This window comes from Heptranchias perlo, chromosome 9 (assembly GCF_035084215.1).
Source record: "Heptranchias perlo isolate sHepPer1 chromosome 9, sHepPer1.hap1, whole genome shotgun sequence".
In the NCBI taxonomy this organism is placed as follows: Eukaryota; Metazoa; Chordata; class Chondrichthyes; order Hexanchiformes; family Hexanchidae; genus Heptranchias; species Heptranchias perlo.
In genome coordinates, this window is record NC_090333.1 from 60,189,136 (window position 1) to 60,210,762 (window position 21,627).

A 21,627-nucleotide genomic window follows, 5' to 3' on the forward strand; every position below is an offset into this window, starting at 1 on the left:
ACTGGAAAAATACTGATTCACATAACTGTTTATAAGATACAAAAATGACAATATTCCAACTAACGTGTGTATATCTTAGAATTTCTTATTCTAAATTCTTCTGAACTCTAGAATCACCTGTTTTAATTGTAAAAGCAGAGCTTTGTGAGCTGTTACATTGCATGCGGATTGCCTGTACAGTTATATAGTAGTTCCGTCCACAATACACATCTGTGATCTCACATTCAGTATCTGTTGCATTGCATGAGGCCCTATGGCCATTGCTTCCTTCTGCTGTTACAATGTATGACTCTGTGCCATTGCTGGGATCCCAAAACACGGAAACATTATTACTTTCACAGTTCATGTGAGCTACCACATTCTGTGGGATACAAGGCACTGCAGAAAGGAGAAAGCACAGAATGGAATCCTTAAACTGTTGTAGATTTAATGCTGCATATATATGTCTAAAAACTACATGGTATCAAGCATTACTGCAACAATACAAGCTATGCAACATGTATGAGAGGGACTGAAACTTTGATCAGTATCTAATAGGATTAACTGCGGGATACTTGACTTTGTAACAAAGAATAACTGTAGCAGTTATCAATGGACAAAATGTGAGGTGGTGTTTATTGATTTTGTAACACTGTCAATTTGAATTTTTCCTATCTTTTAATGACTTTATTCTGTTTATTGTCATAAAAAGAGAACCAAGGTTTTACCTGTTTGTATTTCAAAAGCTGGACTTGGTAAACTGGTACAAATTTCATCCATTGCTAATATAGTTATACTGTATATCTGGCCACAAGGGAGGTCTATGATCTCACAGCTTGTTTCTGTTGCATTGCATGGATATCTGTCTCCTTCCATTCCTTCTGCAATTGCGATATAGAACATTGCACCATCACTCTGCTCCCACAATACTGACGTTGTGTGTGTTGGACAGTCCAAATAAGCACTTACATTCTGAGGACTGCAAGGGGCTGAAGATATCAGAGAAACAAGATGGATAAAGGCACAGTCAGCTTTTTACTGGAATTCAAGAATGTGAATTGACAAATAGCATTTGAAAATGTTTAAAGTTTAAAAGCCATTCTTTCTGTTACCATGGAAATTAGTTATGTGCAGGAACAATGAAATATCAAAAACTGAAAGATCATGGGGTAGATTTTAACTTGCCAAAATTGCTGTTAATGGGACCGTAATGGCTTCAAAATGAGGTCAGTAAATTTACCGTCTCGTTAATGCCGACAATTGGCCATTGCCACTTTCACAGGGGCCTAGCATTGGGTGAGCCAAGAGTCTGCCTGTTTCAGGTGGTGGGCCCCTTTTAATATGGCAATTGGGGTCCTATCAAGTGCATACCTGGGTTAATCAGGAACATCCAGAACGGGTTTGTGAAAGGTATATCATGCTCGACAAATTCAATAGAGCTTTTTGATGCAGCGACTGATTGGATACATAAAGCGAATGCAGTTAATATAGTGTATATGGATTTTCAGAAGATGTTTAACAAGGTGCCTCAAAAGATGGTTGTTAGAAAAGTTCAGTAATATGGCACAAGAGGAAATGTAGCAGCATGGATAGAAAGTCGGTTGATGGACAGGAAACAAGGTAAGGCAAGTCAGGGTAAGTGGGTGTTGCTCGGAGTGGAGAAGGGTTGGAAGTGGTGTACCCTAGGAGTCAGTGCTGGGTGGACTTTTGTTCTCAGTAAATATAGGTGATTTGCTCTTGAGCATAGTGAACACAATCTCAAAATATGTTGAGGAGAGAAAAGTTGGAGGTATGGCAAATAGCAAGGAAGACTGTTGAAGATTTCAGGAAGACACTGACAGGCTAGCAGAATGAGCAGGCAGCTGGCAGATATAATTTAAAGTTGATAAGTGTGAGGCAATACATTTTGGGAGAAAAATGAAGGAATGGGAGCTGGCACTTAATGAAAAGAAACTGAAGAGTGTGGAAAACAGAGACCTCTAGAGGTTCAAATAAATAATTCCCTGAAAGTCCGACTGCTAAAGAAAAAAGACTTGCATTTCTATCGTGCTTTTCACGACCTCAGGACATCCCTAAGTGCTTTACAATCAATGAAGGACTGCCGGTAGATAAAGCCATAAAAAAGACCAATAGCAATTTAGATTTTATAAACAGGAGCGTAAAGTGCAAGGGTAAAGAAGTGCTGATGAATTTATATAAAATATTGGTTAGGCCACAGTTGGAGTACCAGCTGCAGTTTTGGTGACCCATTATAGAAAGGACATTAAAGCCATTGAGCATAGATTCACCACAATTATGCCAGGGTTGGGAAACTATAATTATCAGGAGAGATATGAGACACAGAGACTATTTTTGCTAAAGGCGAGAAAGTTAAGGGGGATTTAATAAGAGGTTTTTAAAATTAAGAGTTCTGATAGATGAATAGAGAAACATTATTTCCTCTAGTTGGGGAGACAGTGATGAGGGGTCATTAATTTAAATTTATCACTCGGAGTGTGTGGATAGAGGTTAGGAGACATTCTTTTCACAGTGAGTCGATGGGGCTTGGAATTTTTTGCCACAGGTAATGATTGAAGCTGAGGCCATTGCATCCTTTATGGAAAAACTCAAAAATATTAGAAGCAAGGAAAGATATGGGGCTATGAGGAGAGAGCAAAACCATGGAATTAGTTTTGTATTGTTCTATCAAAGAGCTGGCTCACACACAATAGGCTAAATGGCCTCCTTCTGTACTGAATAGTTCTATGGTTCCAAGTGGATATTGGGCAGTGTGAGTCAACTCTAAAATGTAAAGAATATTGGATCTGTTTTCAGGATTAACTGACACCACTGAACCTAAGCAGCAAAGCCCGAATGTGTAACAATATCATACAAACTAAATATTCTTTACATTGCTTGAGGTTTTGGTTTCTTGCTGGTTGGAATGTTGTCCAAATCAGTGAACAATTGGTTTCCAACATTGAATCATATTACTTGAAGAAAAGCAATGTGATATGAACAAAAGAGGTTGATTTGATTGCATTGGAGATAAATGTTATTTGACTACATTACATCATCAAAACTTCATACCGATTTCCAGCAGTTTGCACATGCATTGTACACACAATACTGCACCAATGCTAAATATAGTTTTTTAATATTCTGTACAGCTTGCTAACTTAATATAGTGCTGTGCTATATTGATAAATAAAACATGCTGGAAGCTTATTTGTTTGGTCTACGTAGTACAGTATGTCAGTAAGACAAGGAGTTACCTGTTTGAATTTCAACTATTGAGCTCTGAGATTGGTTGCATGTGCTGTCAGATGCAATGACATATACAGAATATAACTGGCCACACAGTAACATGGGCGTTCTACATGATGTTTCTGATGTTCTGCACGACTGGATGTTCCCATTGGGTCCTTCAGCAATGGCAGTGTACCAGAGTGCACCTTTACTATAGTCCCACGACACCAAAGCAGTATTTAGGTTACAATCCAGTCTTACATCTACATTCTGTGGGTCGCAAGGGACTGAAAAAAAATTGAAATTGAAAATGGATGTAGGATGACAGAATCAACCGTCAGTGTAATTTGAAATGAATAAATGGACAAATTAATTCACTAAATAATTTACTAAATAACAATTCGATAGCAACTTTTCATTCTAACAGGTGGAAAGCAAACAGAAAATTAAAGTATACGTAGTGTATCAATTAATTGACAATAAATACCATAAATGTAAAAGTATTTGATAGCTCTTATAGAGTTGCATTAATTCTGGACCATGACAGCCTTAACAAGTGAGTATCAGACTAAAACAATAGGATGTTATGTCATTATGTTATGATAGCATTGAGCATTCTAACTGTTCCCATTCATTTTTCCTTCTGTAGTTGATATTAATGTACATAGAATCATAGAAAGGTTACAGCACGGAAGGAGGCCATTCCGCCCATCGAGTCCATGCAGGCTCAATGCAAGAGCAATCTAGCTAGTCCCACTCCCCCGCCATATCCCCATACCCCTCCAAATTTTTTCCTTTCAAGTACTTATCCAGTTCCCTTTTGAAAGCCATAATTGAATCTGCCTCCACCACCCTCTTAGGCAGTGTATTCCAGATCCCAACCACTGTGTAAAAAAGTTTTTCTTCATATCACCTTTGGTTCTTTTGCCAATCACTTCAAATCTATGTCCTCTGGTTCTTGACCCTTCTGCCAATGGAAACAGTTTCTCTCTATCTACTCTGTCTAGACCCTTCATGATTTTGCATACCTCCATCAAATCTCCTCGCAACCTTCTCTGTTCCAAGGAGAACAACCCCAAGAAGAACCTTCTCCAGTCTATCCACATAACTGAAGTCCCTCATCCCTGCAATCATTCTGGTAAATCTCTTCTGCAACCTCTCTAAGGTCTTCAGATCTTTCCTAAAGTGCAGTGCCCAGAACTGGACACAATACTCCAGTTGTAGCCGAACCAGTGTTTTATAAAGGTTCATCATGACTTCCATACTTTTGTACTCTGTGCCTCTATTTATAAAGCCCAGGATCCCGTATGCTTTGTTAACCGCTTTCTCAACCTGCCCTGCCACCTTCAACGACTTGTGCACATATACCCCCAGATCTCTCTGTTCCTGTACCCCTTTTAGAATTGTGCCCTCTAGTTTATATTGCCTCTCCTTGTTCTTCCTACCGAAATGTATCACTTTGCATTTTTCTGCGTTAAATTTAATCTGCCACGTGTCCACCCATGCCACTAGCCTGTCTATATCCTCTTGAAGTCTATCACTATCCTCCTCACTGTTCACTACTCTTCCAAGTTTCGTGTCATCTGCAAATTTTGAAATTTGCCCTGTACACCTAAGTCCAAGTCATTAATATATATCAAGAAAAGCAGTGGTCCCAGCACCAACCCCTGGGGAACACCACTGTGCACCTCCCTTCGGTCCGAAAAACAACCGTTCACCACTACTCTGTTTCCTGTCCCTTAGCCAATTCTGTATCCATGTTGCTCCTGCCCCCTTTATTCCATGGGCCGCAATCTTGATGACAAGCCTACCGTGCGGCACTTTATTAAACATGAAATATAATTTGCAAACTTTATCTGTTGATCAGATCATTTCTAATTTTGATCGTGTGTGTGAACTGGGGACGGGGCAGGACAGGAATATTATTGTTTAATTGCTCAGTCGTGACTAGTTGTATTAAGTGACAAAAAGTATGAAGATACTTTGGGCTCAATTTTGAAATGGTGGCGGGTTGGCAGCGGGGGGGGTGAAGGTGCGTGTGGCAAACCCGAATATAAAAAAAACTTATCTTTCCCGATGAGATTGTAATGTAATTGATGGTGATTAAAGTTGTTTCCAGGATTCGCGCCCGGCAGCCAGCCTGATTGACAGGCTGGCTGCTGACAGGAGCTGCAACGCCGAGGTGGGCGGGGAGGGGGGGGGGTGGAAAGAGAAAAAGAGGGAGAGCGAGACGTCATCTGGTGCTGGAACAGAGAGTGGAGGGCACTGAAGATCGGGGGGGGGCGGGCGGAGGGAGAGGAAGATTGGGGGGAGGGAGAGAAAGATCGGGGGAGGGAGGGGAAGATTGGGGGTAGGGAGAGTGAGAGGAAGATTGGGGGGAGGGAGAGAGGGGGAGATCCGGGGAGGGGGAGAGGAGGGAGGGGAAGATCAAGGGGGAACGGTGAGGGGAGATCCGGGGGGGCAGAGAGGGAGACATCGGGAGCAGAGAGAGACGTCGGAGAGGGGGGACATCGGGGGCTGAGAGGGACATCAGACATCAGAGCAGGGGGATGCAGGTGACACCAGTGGAAAGGTAGGTTCATTTCATTTTTTAAACTTTGTGCAATGGTTTTTTATTTAATTTATTTACTTTATTTTTGCTTGATCCGGCCAGGCGTGAATCGGAAGCCATGGGAAAGCCGCCCAGGAAAGTTTAAAATCGTTTTAACTACCTACTATGTCAGAAATAAAGTACCTTAAGTACCTCAAATAGGTACATTTGGTTCTTTAACTATCATCCCGCTGGCTTTAATTGCTGGCGGGGCTTCTGCATTCGGGAAGCACGCACGCACACAGGCGCGTCTGTGGGAAACCCAGAAGTCGGCGGGTTGGGGCCGGTTTCCTCACCTGCTCGGGATTTTCCCAATTTTTGCAGCCCCCCCTGCTCCCAACGCACCCGCAATTCCATTTGAAAATCGGGGTCTTTGTCTCGGCACTGAACGTATTGTAAGAACAAACTATCTTTACCTGTGTCAGTTGTAACACTTGAACCTATGGAACTGGTGCATTTCTCATTCATTGCTGCCACATTCATAGTCAATGTCTCTCCACATTCTACCTCTTTCACTTCATAGCTTGTGTTAGTTGTGTTGTATGAAGATTTGTAACTATCACCTCCTTTAGCTGTGACAATGTATGACTCTGCTCCTTTACTCTGGTCCCAGTGCAATGAGATAATGTTATTAGCACAATCCAGATCAGCTTTAGCAGATTGAGGGGGGCAAGGGACTGGAGAGAAAATTAATAAAAAATGTTAAAAACAAAACACATTATCTCTCATTTCAACACTGATGTACTTAATTCCCTGTTCACATTTAATTCAAGGATTTTGCTTACTGGTTTGTGTAATGGTAATAAACTATAATGTCTAAAATAGGTCATCGAAATGTTTAAAAAATGAAGACTCTGTGTGAAATAAATTGAGTTTTCTTTAAATTGCAATTTCTGAAATCACAGGCAATGAGGAATGTCACAATATCAAAATAACAGTTGAAATTCTGACCCTGCACATTTGATTTGCACATCGAGCAAATGTTCGGATAATTAGAGGGTTAGTACTTTAATTGTGGGAATAGGCCTTGTGTGCACTGTTTGCTGAACTTCCATGTAGTAAAAATGTGCTGTAATTTATTTCACATATTTACCTTGTGAAGATCATTACATGGTTTGTAAGTACAGCTACAGCATTTGGAGAACTGAAGGAATTCAGTTCCAATTATGTGACTCGGGCTTCAGGAATCTTTGGTCGGCTACAAGTTTGGCTGAGTTGCTTATCAACCAAATACCAACAATAAGGCAATAACTCATGTCTTTTCTCCTGTGAATCCAGACATTGTCAAGAACACTCAGGCTTGTTTCCTTTGGACCAGTATTGCAGATTAATTACTGGGTAGAGTGCAATAGAGATTTTAATACAAGAATACAAGTTGTTAGATTATCTATGATAATGGACATGACCGACGGTTCAAAACAATAAGACAGTAGACAAGATAAATGATGCCAAGATTGGATTTTAAAAACACACAGATTTTAGGAGAAGAGAGAGACTGACCGGGATAAAAAGGTCCACAGTTTAATGTTGCTGGGAAAGAATGAGTTAGAGGGGGAGACAGTTCAGAATGCAGGAAGGAGAAAGAGCAGTGGGATGGTGCCTTAGGAGGAATGAGAAAAGAAAGTTTAGAGGAGCAACAATAATAGTACTAATAAAATCAAGGCAGATTCTTCAACAAGATCTAGATTATTGGGTTGAAAAGGAGATTTGCAGAAGTTTTGAGAAACAACTTTTACAGGAACCAGAAATGGCAAGACGACAGCAGATGACACTTCTTTTCAATAAAGTTATGTCTATTAGCTCAATCAGTGGATTTTAAGGATTAATGAGGAGACAAAGTTGCTTTGGGATATTTCAGACTTATCGAAAAGAAAAGTGGCAGGAGGAGCATAAGCACTGACTGAATGGCTCATTTCTGTGCTGTAAATTCCGTTTAATTCTATGTAAAAGACAGCAGAACTGCAGGGATGACTGAACCAAGATGGAGTGCTATGGTCTGGAAAGAGTTAAGTATGAAACTTTCCACGCCAGTTAGAGTGACATTAGTCACTTCATTGACATGAACAGAAGAATCACAGGAATAAATGCCAATTTGGATTAGGGAAATAATATAAACATATTGGGCTAGATTTTGCTGTAAAAATAATGGTGAGCTATTCATGTGCAAATCGGACAGTAACTTCCGACGACCGCATATGCGCAGTTAAACGCGGAAATCCGGGAGTTCTTTCCGAGATGCATTCTCCCTCCGTAAGCTGCATGAAAACGGCATCTCACGGTCTGGCTCCCCATTTAATTGAATGGCGTGAAGTTTCTGTACTGACCTGATAGATACGAACTAAAATCGTCAACAAAAGTTACATCTAGTCATTTCAAGTCTAAGTATCCATTTAACGGTGTGGTAAGTCTTAATTACTGCCAAACAACCTCTCTGGCACTGAAAATTAGCTTTAACAAGTGTGGAGCCTCATTCCTTCAGATTTTAATTATTATTGGACATTTAAAAAAAAAATTAAATAATTTTTTTTGTTACTTTTTCTTTCTGTCTCTTTTATCTCTGTCTCTTGATTCAATCTTTTTTAGCCTCTCTATTTTGCTTTCTGTACCTGATTTGACATTGAATTCACAATTCTAATCTACACTTCCTGGTTCAATCTCTGTTCAATCTCTGTGCTGCTAGTAACGATTCTTCAATCTGATTGGTTAAGGAGATACACAGCTGCTTGCCCTGTTCACACAGGTCCCACATGCCCTGTAGAGGGCGCCGCGCTGAACGGCTGTCTAATTTCCAGGAACTTGCCGTGCAAAAGCTCATAGAAAGTCTATGGGCAAGTGCAAGTCTAACGAACAGCTGGTGTCCTTCGTTCGCCGCTCAAAGCAAAATCCGGCCCATTACAGTAATAAAGCACTATGACAAATCATTTGATTGAACATCCTCAAAATTACAGTTAATATGCCATTAACTGGCATTTCCTTTGTTGAATTTGTAAGATTCACAGAATACATGAGTACTGTGGTGCCAGTAACTCCAGAAGATCAAAATATTAGGCAGGCTATTTGTTTGAAATGTTAGAAGGCTGGTCCTCGGGTATAGGAGTACTGTCCTACCTAGTTCTCACATGGAGATCATGGCTTTGTAAGCAACGACACAGGCAGCAGAGAATTACGATTATGTGACTCAAGCTTCAAAGCAATTTTGGCTGACTACAAAATTTAGTGAAGTGTTTGTCCAGGTGGGTACCACCGATAATAAGATTCGTCATTTCTTTTGGAGAATGCTACCCCATAACTGAGAAAATATTGTCAGTCGTATTCATGCAGCTTTGGGAAATGTTAGCTCCGTTATCCAGGACCTCTTTAATACACCAAGCCATGTTTCCATTGGATCACTGGAAGTGTAACAGGTTAAAGAGGATACAGAAATACCATGCATTCCTGTAGCTTTGTCAGACCAAAGATATCAGCAACATAAAGAGTAACTCCAGCTGTGGACTCTCTAACAAGAGTTATGCAATTTATCCTGCATTATGCACAGAGACCCATTTATTCAAGAGCATAAGTTAAAAACACATAGCATTTAAATACTGCCTGTGGAATGCAACACTTCATTTGTTAAGGTGTCACAAAATGCTTTATGGAAATGAGTGTTACCTGCATGTACATTCACCACTGCACTCTGGGGACTTTTACAGATATTGTCTGTTGCTAGAACAGAGATTGTATAATATTCACCACACTGTAGGTGTGGGATTTGAGCCTTTGTATCACTTGTATTGAATAAAGCTGTGACTCTTTGACTATCTCGGGCAGTCACAGTGTATAACTTTGCTCCATCGGTGTCATCCCACGAGAAGGAGACCGCGTTCGAATCACAGTTCAGCTCAGCTGTTAGATTCTCAGGAATGCACGGTGCTAGTTAGAAAATATAAATAAATATCAATCCTCTCTCTGTCCTGTAAGTATAATAACAAATGAATGTAAAACTATTTCCATAGTGGATATTATTTAAGGAGAAATAGCATTACCGGTTTGGATTTGGACAGAGGTACTTGCAATGTCATTCCAGCCATAACTCAATGTTGTTATGGTTATTGTATAGGGCTGTCCACAATGTAAATCCAACATTTCATGGCGTGTCTCTGTTGTGTTGTGTGTGTGTGTATGTCCGTCACTTCCTTCTGCAGTTACACCGTATGAAATCGCCCCATTAATCCGTCCCCATGACACTACTACTCGATTAGAATTACAGTCCACATTCGCAATTATTTCCTCTGGGGCGCACGGTGCTGTGTAAAAGGAAAAGTATAATTTCATGAATACCTGAAGAGATACTATGATAAAATATATTGACAAATAAATGGAATACATCATGCTGATCACATAATTAAAATAAAATGATAATCACTTTGACTTTGAACAAACTATCCACTCATTTCATTATTCAGTGCCAGAGGACTATTTTGCTGGTGTGTGAAACCCTTTTTGAATCTAAACATCTCTATTGAGCTTTCCACATTGTTAAGGAACTGTGGCCATGAGGATAGGTAGGTAGGTCTCTATCAATGCCACATAAAATGGCATTCAGTAGAGAATATCCCAGTGATAACCATCTCTTCAATTTTCCCTCCTCCCACCACAATGAGGAAAAAGGCCAGCATCGTCTTAGCATCTCCCTACAGTGATGTGGGCAAGATTGTAAATTCAGAAAATTATGGGCAGGCATCCATATCCCACCACATCACAGTTGGTGTACCAGCTCAGTGCATCATTGCACTGACTGTCCCTGGATTCTGAATACTAAACACTCTGCATCATCTCATGAAATAATCTCATTAGCCAGCCCAGTTTGGAAACAAAGATATATGTAATAGTAGCATTGTCATTACATCATCTTGTTTGATGATCAGCAGTACTATTAAAATATTAGTTCAAACTAGGGAAATACTGACAATATCACTTGGGAAAAGTTCAGACAAAAGCAATAGCATCTGCTGCCACAGCTACTATTCATCCGAGTGAAGTCTCTGTTCGAGCTGCTCCCAACTTTCCCAGGAGGAGTCTGCTCAAACATTTTCTGAACATAATTTGAATTTCAGGAGCTGTATCATTATGTCTTTTAGATCCAGCACACAAGAAGCACTCATACTCCTTTGGTTATGGTTATAACTGTTACTTATGAAGAGGACTTGACGGAATAAAGAACATCATCCCTCTAACAGCTGCTAGAAGTCTAACAGAAACCAACTTTGGTAAGTTTGGTCTAGTTCTCATTGGAATTCTCAAGATAAAAGTGCTTTAAAGTTTATATTAAGTAATAAGTCCACACTCACACTCCAAAACATTATATTCATAAAATGTAGCGAATAGAAAGGTTAATTATTCTGCAACATTTTACATAATGCACTCACGCAATACAACTCTCTTAAAAAATCTCTATTAGTCCACAGCCTTTCATATAAAAGCTATTACCTTCTCAGTAACAGAGAATCCATCTTTACCAGCTCCTCATAAGCCATTCCTCTTTTTTACAGGCTTTCAAAGGACTCAAAAATAGCATTCTACAAACGATGCAATGTAAGATGTAAGATGTTACAAGCATTAAAAGTAATATGTAATTCATTACCTGTCCCAATATCATAACTGGAACTTTGTTTGCTGTTGCAATTATCATCAAAGGCTTGTGCGGTGATGGTATACGTTTGACTACAGTGAAGAGCTGGGATCTGACAATTTATTTCAGACGTGGTACAGGTGGTGGTGTGTCCATCACTCCCCTCTGCTGTTACTGTATATGATACTGTGCGATTACTCAGCTCCCATGATATCAAGGCAGTATTATTCTCAATATAGGCTTCCACATTCTGAGGGGGACATGGCACTTGGTTGGGAAAAAAAACAGAAAAATAAATGTCATGAGTTGTGTCATCAGTGTACAGAAGTTCTAATGAAGTACTCTGAAGACAAAGTCAGAATAAACAACAAATGGTGAGCACCTTACTGGCTCTAGAGTTTTGAGATCCCATTTAGAGGGATTTCATTTGAATCCTAACATGGACTGTGAAGTGAATTTGATTCATGGGGCCCTTCACTAGTTTCTGAACCAGCTACTTTTACTGGTTAACTGGTAGCACTACATTTGAAAAGCGGGGGAGGTAATGGGACAAGTTAAGAAACAAAAGATGGGTCTAAGAGAGCTGTAAATGGCAACAGCAGAAGCATTACCAGCAGCTGCAGTCCCACACAAAATAAAATTGGGAGCAGTGGTTATGATCTGAAGTTATTGAAATCAATTTTGAGTCTGGAAGGTTGTAAAGAGCCTAATTGAAAGATGAGGTGGGCTGTTCCTCATGCTTCTGTTGAGCTTCATTGGAACAGTGTAAGAGGCCGAGGACAGAGAGGTCAGAGTAGGAGTGGGATGTGGAATTAAAATGACAAGCGATTGGCAGGTCAGGGGCATGCTTGCGGACTGAGCGGAGGTGTTCAGCAAAGCGATAACCCGATCTGCATTTGGTCTCTCCAATGTTGAGGAGATCGCATTGTGAGCAGCAAATACAGTATATTAAATTGAAAGAAATACAAGTAAACCACTGTTTCACCTGGAAGAAGTGTTGGGGCCCTGGATGATGGGAAGGGAGGAGGTGAAAGGGCAGGTGTTGCATCTCTTGTGCTCACACGGGAAGGTGCCGTGGGGAGGAAAGCGGGTGTTGGGGGTGATGGAAGAGTGGACTAGGGTGTCGCGGACGGAGCAGTCCTTTCAGAATGCTGAAAGGTGAGGGGAGGGGAAGATGTGTTTGGTGGTAGGATCGCGCTGGAGGTGGCAGAAATGGCGGAGGATGATGCATTGAATGTGGTGGCAGGGGGGGTGGAAGGTGAGGACAAGGGGAACCCTATCATGGTTCTGGAAGGGAGGGGAAGGGGTGAGGGCAGAAGTGCGGGAAATGGGACGGACACAGTCGAGGGCCCTGTCAACTACAGCAAATAATACAAAACAGGCTCAAGAGACAACTAGCTATGTTTCTGGTAGAAAAGAGGATAAACAATTATCACAAGATGGCAAAGATCAATCAAAAAAGGTGAGGGGTTTGTTGGACCAAATGGCCTTTTCCTGTTCCCAAAATGTTCTTTATTGTTATCTTTACATGTTATTGTTTTCTTACATTTTCTACATCCCTTCCAATATATCTTCATTGCTTTTTTTATTCCTTTATCTCTCTCTATGGTTCCAAATCTCTAACTTTCTTTCTCTTATCAGTATTGACTTTTTCTGACCTCCCCCCTCTCTATATCTTTCCAACTGTCTGTGTTCCTCTTAGTATCTTTGACCATTATCGATCTGCCAATATTCTGTCACATCTTTGATGAATTTAATCACAGGACATGTTTCTCAGTGACCAAAAAAAAGCCACAATATTGGAATGATGACCAGTTATAATGCTATCCTTAAAATCTCATCTCTATTTGAGCAAAACTGTTACTCAGAATTGTTTGTAATTAAAACAATATCAGAACTCTATATGATTCAAAGGAAGGCCTTTGGGAATCAGTATGGATTTTTGTTCTGCATCCACCTTGTTCTTCTTATTGGTCCTCACAGCACATCACTGACATATTGGGGTAGATCTTCGTCTTTACCTGGGCGTTAAGCATCACCTGGGCAAAGCGCAGATAGGAAAGTCTGGTGGTGAGGATAACCGATCGGTAACAGAACCGGCCTGATTTTCCTTTCGTTGAAATTGATGCTCAGGGGTAAAGATGGGAATCTAGCCCACTGTTAGTGAAAGAAGTGGAAACTCAGGCATGTGTCAGGTGACACTTGAATGATTAATTAGAGTAACTGAGATGGTAAAACATAAGCGTGTGGAAGATGAACATGTACTGTTCTATAAACAATTTTGCGGTGGTGCTGAAATATTTGTGAAGTTCAGGAAATTAATCTCCCATGTGGATTGCAAGACAGTGAGTCTAATTTTAGGGCAGTTGCTTTCTCACTCCCCCATCTAATCATTCCACACTGCTTCCCCTGACCCATCTGAATAATTCAACCTCCAGTGATAAGGTTGGAGCCTGATGCCAATCCTTGCGCTACTCTGAATTATTTCACTAGATTCTAAACCTGTATGTGTCCAAAATTAAGAAATTACAAAAATGTAAATAATAAACAGAAGTAGCTTAGTGATTAGCAATTTACACTATTAACCAAAATAATTTTGAAGCTAATAATTGTGCCCTTCGCATCATGGATTACTTGACTCAATAGCATTTATTTTTGCATAAAGCACAAATAAACACTGCAACTTACCCTTAACTTATTTAGATTTTCATTATTTTAATAGTCAAATTGGCTTTGAAATTAAATACCTGAATGAATTTCCAACCCCGAAGTGTGTAAGCTGCTGCAGTGACCAGCCTGTGCCACTATAGTCACTGAATAATCCTCTCCACATGGGAGATCGGAGATTGCACAGCTCGAGTCTGTTGTGTTGCATGACAGTCTGTCTCCACTTTTCATCTCCAAAAACGCAATGTATGAATCAGCTCCATCACTTTTCATCCACTCCAATGATGCCAGATCCAAAGCACAATCCACACGAGCATTAACAAGTACCGGAGCACAGGGAACTGCACATTATTAAGCAATGGCAGGGAAAAAAAAGATTAATTTCCATTCTGTACACTGAAAATTTCTGTCAATGATCAACTGTCAATCAATCACTGTCTAAATTTGCTATTTTATAAATGGATCACACACAATGTTTATGATTATTAAAGTTATGTTTCTCTAAATATTAATTAAAATGAGATGATTTGCGGTGGCCTTTGCTCATGGATAGTCTGGGATCTAGATAGCAGTGTTTAACCTTGGGCATGATCCCATTCTCAGCTGTGCAGCGGCACACAATATGGTGGGCAAGGGGTCAGGAGGTAGAACATTGCAAGTGGAACAGAGGCAGCTAGGAAGTGGAACACAGCAACACAATGAGTACAGAATTTTAAAATGAAAACCACTAGACCTCAAGAGAAGTGCTTGTCTAATAATATGGGGGGGGGGGGGGGAGGGCGAAGGCAAATAGCAGCTGGTCTGAGAGATTTATTTCTCCTGGATTTGATTCCCAATCAAAAAGCTGTATCAGTGAAAGATTTTTTGTTTGTCCACTCAGAAAGACAGGTATGCCTTTAAAGCACCAGAATTTTTTTATGATTGACATAAAATGATTGAGTGTGCCGTGAATTCCTGCCTGTTGGCCACACCTTGGTGATGAGTGCTAGCTCATCAGTAGCTCCAGTAAAAGATAATAGCCTTAGGTTGCACTCTGGAAGTTGTAGAGCATCAGAGGAACTGATACTGGTGCATTCTGGAGCTCCACTACTTGGTTAAGCCTCTTCATTCAAGTATGGTCCAGTTACATGGTGCAAACTTGGCAATGCAGTAGAACTAGGGTTGCCAACCCTCCAGGACTGTCCTGAAGTCTCCAAGAATTAAAGATTAATCTCCTGGACACTGCTGCGAGCAAACTGGGAGAAAAACCATAGGGACATTAAAAAAAATGATTTTTCATTTTCTTTGAACACTTTCGTTTATTAGTGATACAAAATATTGGAGATGGGGCAGTTGGAGGCAGAAGGTCATGTGATGAAACCTTCAGGAATATGTCCAACCAGAGTTGGCAACCCCAAGCAGAATTCAAGCCCAAGACAACAGAAATAGAGGAAGATCCTTGCAGAAAAAAACTTCTTGAAGGCATTTCTAAGATACAATGGCTGACTTTTTGGATACATTTAATATCTTTTTCAGGTTTTTTTGTGTTTTAAGTTATAACTGTCATTAATGTTTCTTTTGTATTGTTTCTTATGATATAAAAGTTATTTGTGTGGCTATAAAATTAGCTGAGTCAGAAATCAAGATGAAACTAGTTTGAAAAAATCCACTGAATAATTTAATTGACTGATTTTTTTTGGTGCTTGCTCATTGCTGGTTGGTAGTTGTTTCTCAGCTGTTTATTAAGTGGAGTGGGGATTGGTTCACTTTGCAGATGTTGTTTGCTGATTGGAGCTGTCCTACCTCCTTGCTGCTTGTTCATTGGCAGCTGGTCTACCTGTATTCAATGGTGATTTAGATTGATTTGTTAGTTTTTTTATGAATGATATTTATGCCAATTTGATACAATGGTTACATATGGGAAACTATCAAGTGTAACATACATTTGCCCATGCACTAAACCTTTACTTCCTTCTCATTTTGTTATGTGTAAATTTGTGAGTGAATCGGTTTGCAAATGTAGATGGACCCCAAACGTAGATGGCGTCAATACTCTGGATTGCACCTAGCCATAAAGTACTGGCAGGAAAATAATGGAATTGTCACTGTTTGCAAGAAACAACTTGTTAAGACTTTGTTCAATGCTTGGCTGTGGAATTGTTAAATTGAAATGTAAAGAACAGTCCGCTGAATCCTGTAGGGTGCAATATAGAAGAACTTTTCTTTCAGAATGTCTAGAAAAATCAGATGTTACTGTAGGAATGAATGCACAACTTGCAAAAAGATGAGAGTTGCAGTTGAATATTGAGTGCTAGATTTAGCAACATTAATATGACTCCCAAGTACGGTCGTTACATAGATTAACATTTTTTTAAAGTATGACATTAAAATGAAACTGGAATGAATTAAATTCATAAACTAAGGTCAGTAACAAAATACTTTTACCTGTTTCAATTGCTGCAATAGCCTTGGAAGGTCGTAAAGTGTTGCACTGTTCGTTGAGCCCTATTATAGATATGTTGTATATCTGGCCACATTGTAAGTTTGTGAGCTCACAATTTGTGTCCGTTGTGTTACATGACTGTGTCAATCCATCACTATTTTCTGCTATCACAACATATGATGCTGCTCCATCACTGTTATCCCAGAAAACCTCAATAGCATTAACATCACAGTCCAAGTAAGCAGTTGGGTTGATTGGGTCACACGGTACTAGATAATGCAATGCGTCATAAAAGGAAGTTATCAAAAACGGTTAATAATATTTGCAATAAGAACCAGTTAATTTTTTTTGCATCCACACGATCACAGGTAACATCGCATGGTGTGTCAGATAAGGGGACGTACTTTCGCTGTACAAACAAATTTGATTTGCTCCAGTCCAAAAGTAGCTTCAAATCCTGACCAGTACTAACCTAGTGAATTATGTTTGAGCACTGAAGTTGGCATCTGAAGGATGGCAAGATGCTGATCTGACTTTCATTTATGTTGGCAGTCTAGATGGATCTGTTGTATGTTATTTATATGTTTTGTTAATAGCCAAGAGAACTAACATGCAAGTAAGTCTCCACAATCCTGCTTTTAACTTAGAAATAATTGACCCCCCCAACAAAAATTGTCACAAAAATATAATATATTAAAAATCTTGCATATGCATGCATTTCCTGTCTACAAAACCTTACTTCCGGTCGTCATATTTCAGTCACTGTTTTGTATCAATTTTTTCCATTATAAATTCTAATGTCCACATGTCATGTTTTGGGGTTTTTGACCATTTTTCTATGGTAAGGATTTGGATATAATTTATGTTAAAGTGTTGCTTTAAAATTGATGTGAGGTCACAGATGTTTAAAACTCACCTCACAGCTACAAACGGGAGCTGCTGGGATAAAGAGGGGATTGGGATGCCAATAAGCTCAACTGAGCGTCAATGAGCAGTCACTGAAACCGTTACCCATCATGATCTGGGACAATAAGGGAGCCATTATCCCATTTCAGATGCTCCCTGCAAACATTCAGATGTGAGGAGGTCTGAAAGAACCTTTCTGTTGAGTTTTGCATGAAGCTAGTTTCAAAGGGGAGGGGTGGGGGGAGGCGCAGTAACAGGCTCAATTGGCAGCTTTACTGACCAGCCTCAGGACATCACTCATGAAGCTTCCTTAGGATCATAGAATATTATTACAGAACAGAAACAGGCCACTTGGCCCATTAAACCTGTGGTGCTTTCTCCACATGAGCCACCTAGTTTAATCCCACACTTTTGCTAGCCTTTAATATTCCTTGCTCCAATTCCAAATGGGCACTAAAGAAGAAAAAAAAACAGGGGTAAATCCCACATAATTGTGTTAGGTGTTCATTTAAATATTGCTGCCTCAAATCTGGGGCCGTAATGAGATATGGTATGAAATGGGTACAAGTACTGCAGCACACAAAATGCAGCAGTCCAGGGCCCGCTCTCCCATCCGTGGGTTTCTCCTAACATATTTAGTTACTTCAAGGAAAGCTCTACAGAGTTTCTCCCTGACTGCCCAAAGGTGATTGAGTAAAAATTCCACTATATCTGTCTGTCTAAATCTGTTTTAAAGCAAGTCGGCAGCAAACATTACTATCTGTTGCGTCATGTTTGCAGATCTTGCACAGAAACGGTAACTATACACAGAGGGGACTGGACATTCCACTCATTGCAGCAGCCTCCATAACCTGCAAATGCAGAGTTCTTAAAGGCAGACAAGCTTTGGCAGGGTTTCATTTGCTATGTTTACATTACATTTTTTTTAAGTATCTGTTCCTTTTACTAAACATTTTTCCATATTTCTGAATTTTTTATTAATGGGCCATAATTTGCTGTCAAAATAACAGTGAGGCTAATGGTGCTCACCGTTAATTATATGCAAATGCTGCAGCAACTTCAGGTGAGGGCCAGATGCGTGGTTAAACGCAGAAATCCAAAAGTTGCTGTCTGAGATGCCCCGTTAGCTTAGTGAAAACAGCATCTCGCTGTCTGACTCACCACTGAAATGCACTGAACAGCGTGAAGTTCCTGTGCTTGTGTGGTAAATTAGAACTAAACTTGCCACAGAAAGTTAGGTCTTGTTCATTTCAATCTAAGTACCCTTTTAATGACGTGATAAGCGTTAATTACTGCCAATCAACCTATCTGACACTGAAGATTAACTATTTCAAGTGTGGAGTCTCATTCCTTCAGGTTTTAATTGTTGTTGGAGATTTTAAAAATATCAAATTTTAAATTAATTCTTTTTTAAAATTTTCCTTTCGGTCTCTTTTTTTTCTCTCTCACTCTTAATCCAATCTTTCTTTCCCTCTCTTTCTGCTCCTGATTTGACGTTGAATTCACCCATTCAAACTTACACTTCCTTCTCAACCCCTACGCTGTTAATTTCACAATCCTTCAATCTGATTGGTTAAGGAGATACACAGTTTTCTGCCCTGTTCACTCAGGTCCCAGATGCCCTGTTTCCCTCACTGCACCGTTATCAGCTCACACTTTCAGCAACTTGCCAAGCATAAAAATTTTAAAAACTTAAACATGCAAGGGCAAGTCTAACTAATGGCAGACGCAGTTAAATATTTTACTCGTAATATTCTAACCTGGCCAGTTAATTCTTTTAGACTAGGACTAGTTGTAATACTTTGAAAGAACGTTGAAAGTACTTTGGCCCAGAAATTAGTTGACAGCGCGCACATTTTATAGATGGAAAACAAACGCCAAAGCGTCCAATATGGCGGGCGGGATGCGCGCGCACATTCCACGCTGGAAGTGCGCCACCTGCCTTATTGGTAAAGGCAGAAAAAGAGGCTCCTAAAACAGGTGTAAGGCCCTTTGCATATGCAAAGGGCCTTACACCTGTTTTAGGTCTGGCCTGAATGCAGCTGGCACTGGGCCAGCAGTCCAAAATCTAATGCCGATTCGCTGCATCAGTTGGCCGGTCTCATTTAAATGAGGCCTGAGGCCCAATATCACGCATGCCTTTGGGCCTATCAATTTCTAGGCCCTTGCCTCTGAATGGAACAGTATTTTCAATTATACAAAAAATCTCAAGAAGGGCATACATACGGAAAGCAAACTGACTCATCATCTAAGTAAATATAAAACCACTCAGTCCACAAACTTACCTGCTTTGATTTCTTTTTCCAAGCTTTGTAAACTATTGCAATTGTCATTATGCGCTGTCACTGTCACATTGTACCACTCATCACAGTGCAGATCAGTGATTTCACACCATGTATCTGGTGTGCTACATGAGTACTGATGTCCATCTCTGGCTGCTGCGGTTGCAGTGTATAGTCTTGTACTATTACTGAAATTCCAGGACACCAAGGCAATGTTAGTAGTGCAGTCCAGTGCAGCGTCAACACTCTGTGGGGTACATGGTTCTGGAAACATATCCATAAATCTCATTAATATAAATCTGAAATATTCCTCATTGAATATGGTTTAAACAGGATGGAGTTATGCCTTAAAGGCCTGTTAGAGAATGGGTTAGAATGATTGGACCTGTTCCTGATCTGATGTAGGTTTCTTGTGTTTGGGTCCTCCCTTCAAAAGCTCAGAGCTCCTCCATTCCAATTGTAAACTTGCTGTTTTCCTCAGGGTGCATAAATTTCAAATTATAATGCCCAAATTCCACAGTAATTACTGTACATTAATATGGGGTACTTTGTATCTATCACAGGGATGTGGACATTACTGGCAAGGCTGTCATTTATTGCCCATCCCTAGTTGTCCTGAGATGGTGTTGATATAACTGAGCTTGCTAGGCCGCTTCAGAGGCCAGTTAAGAGTCAACCATGTTGGTGTGGGACTGGAGTTACATTGGGGCCAGACCAGATAAGGACAGCAGGTTTCCTTCCCTAAAAGACATTAGTGAACCAGTTGGGGTTTTATGACAATTCAACAGCTTCATGGTCATCTTTACTGAAACCAACTCTTTATTTCCAAATTTCTTTTTAAAATGGATTCAAATTCTCAAACTGCCGTGGTGGGATTTGAATTTAAATTCTCTGGATTATTAGTCCATGCCTCTGGATTACTAGTCCAGTAACATAACCACTAAGATACTATACCCCTGCAGAGCCAATGCTTTGTACCACATTGCCTGGCACAGTGGCACCAACTAACTAGTCCCCAACCCTTTGCTGGTGGGCCTTTCGGATATTGAGAAGGTAGATTTGTGGGAATTGTATGCCTTGCCCCTTAGCTAGAGTTGGGCCTGTAAACTGTATTTTTTCTGCTTCTTTGCTTTCTGTTAATATTGTTTACTTACTCATATTGACTGAGTGCTTGAGCTGGATGGAAAACATTATTAGACTGTTGAAAGATTGGCTGTTACGTGATATATCTGAAAATTGTACCTAAGTTCACTGAGCAAGAACCGTGGGCCATGCAAGCAAAGAATGGACCCATTTTGCCTTCCATTTTTTTCTCTCACTCACCAATTTCTATCCCCCCTCCCTTCCTGAAGGTGCTGATTTTTTTGCTGGGATCTGGTTGTACAGGTGCTGGTCACCTTCTGGTACCTCACTCAATTGGCCAGTGGTCATATATGAGCCTTGATGGTGAGCGTCAGCAGGTTATTTGACTGAGCTGTTCCTGTCCTTATGTGATGTGCATGTACATTTTTAAAAAATTGTTCCCTCGATGTGGCTGAAAGTTGCATTTACTGCCCATCCCTAGTTGCTCCGAGAAGGCTGAACCTCCGCAGATCTTGTTGTGATGATACTCCCGCAATGGTATTAGGCAGGGAATTTCAGCAATGATTAAGGAAGAGAGGCAATGTATGTCCAAGTCAGATTGATGTGTGACTTGGAGGGGAACTTGGAAGTGACAGTGTTCTCATGACACTATTGCTCTTGTTCTTCTTGGCGGTAGAGGTCGCAGGGGAGGGAGGTGCCGTTGAAGTATCCAGCAGATATCACTGGACAGAGATCAGAAGTGCGACCTTCAGCTGATTTTCAGCTTTCTAATCCAAGGTCATTGAGACCAATTAATTACCACAACTACCACCCCAGCTGAGATTACCTAACTCAGCCAGACCAAGGCTTGGAACTGTTT

General features: G+C 40.3%; 1 protein-coding gene across 1 annotated transcript; it reads right to left on the reverse strand.

The window, feature by feature from the left end:
- Positions 1 to 85: 85 nt before the first annotated feature.
- Positions 86 to 19,959, reverse strand: LOC137324913 (fibronectin type III domain-containing protein 7-like). The gene is made up of 10 exons (XM_067989604.1): positions 19,689 to 19,959; positions 16,500 to 16,766; positions 11,421 to 11,675; positions 9,823 to 10,083; positions 9,449 to 9,709; positions 6,214 to 6,474; positions 3,234 to 3,494; positions 1,351 to 1,434; positions 708 to 968; positions 86 to 378 (listed from the first exon to the last, which is right to left on the reverse strand). The coding sequence occupies exons 1-10, from the start codon at positions 19,957 to 19,959 to the stop codon at positions 86 to 88; spliced, it is 2,475 nt and encodes an 824-aa protein (XP_067845705.1).
- Positions 19,960 to 21,627: the final 1,668 nt, after the last annotated feature.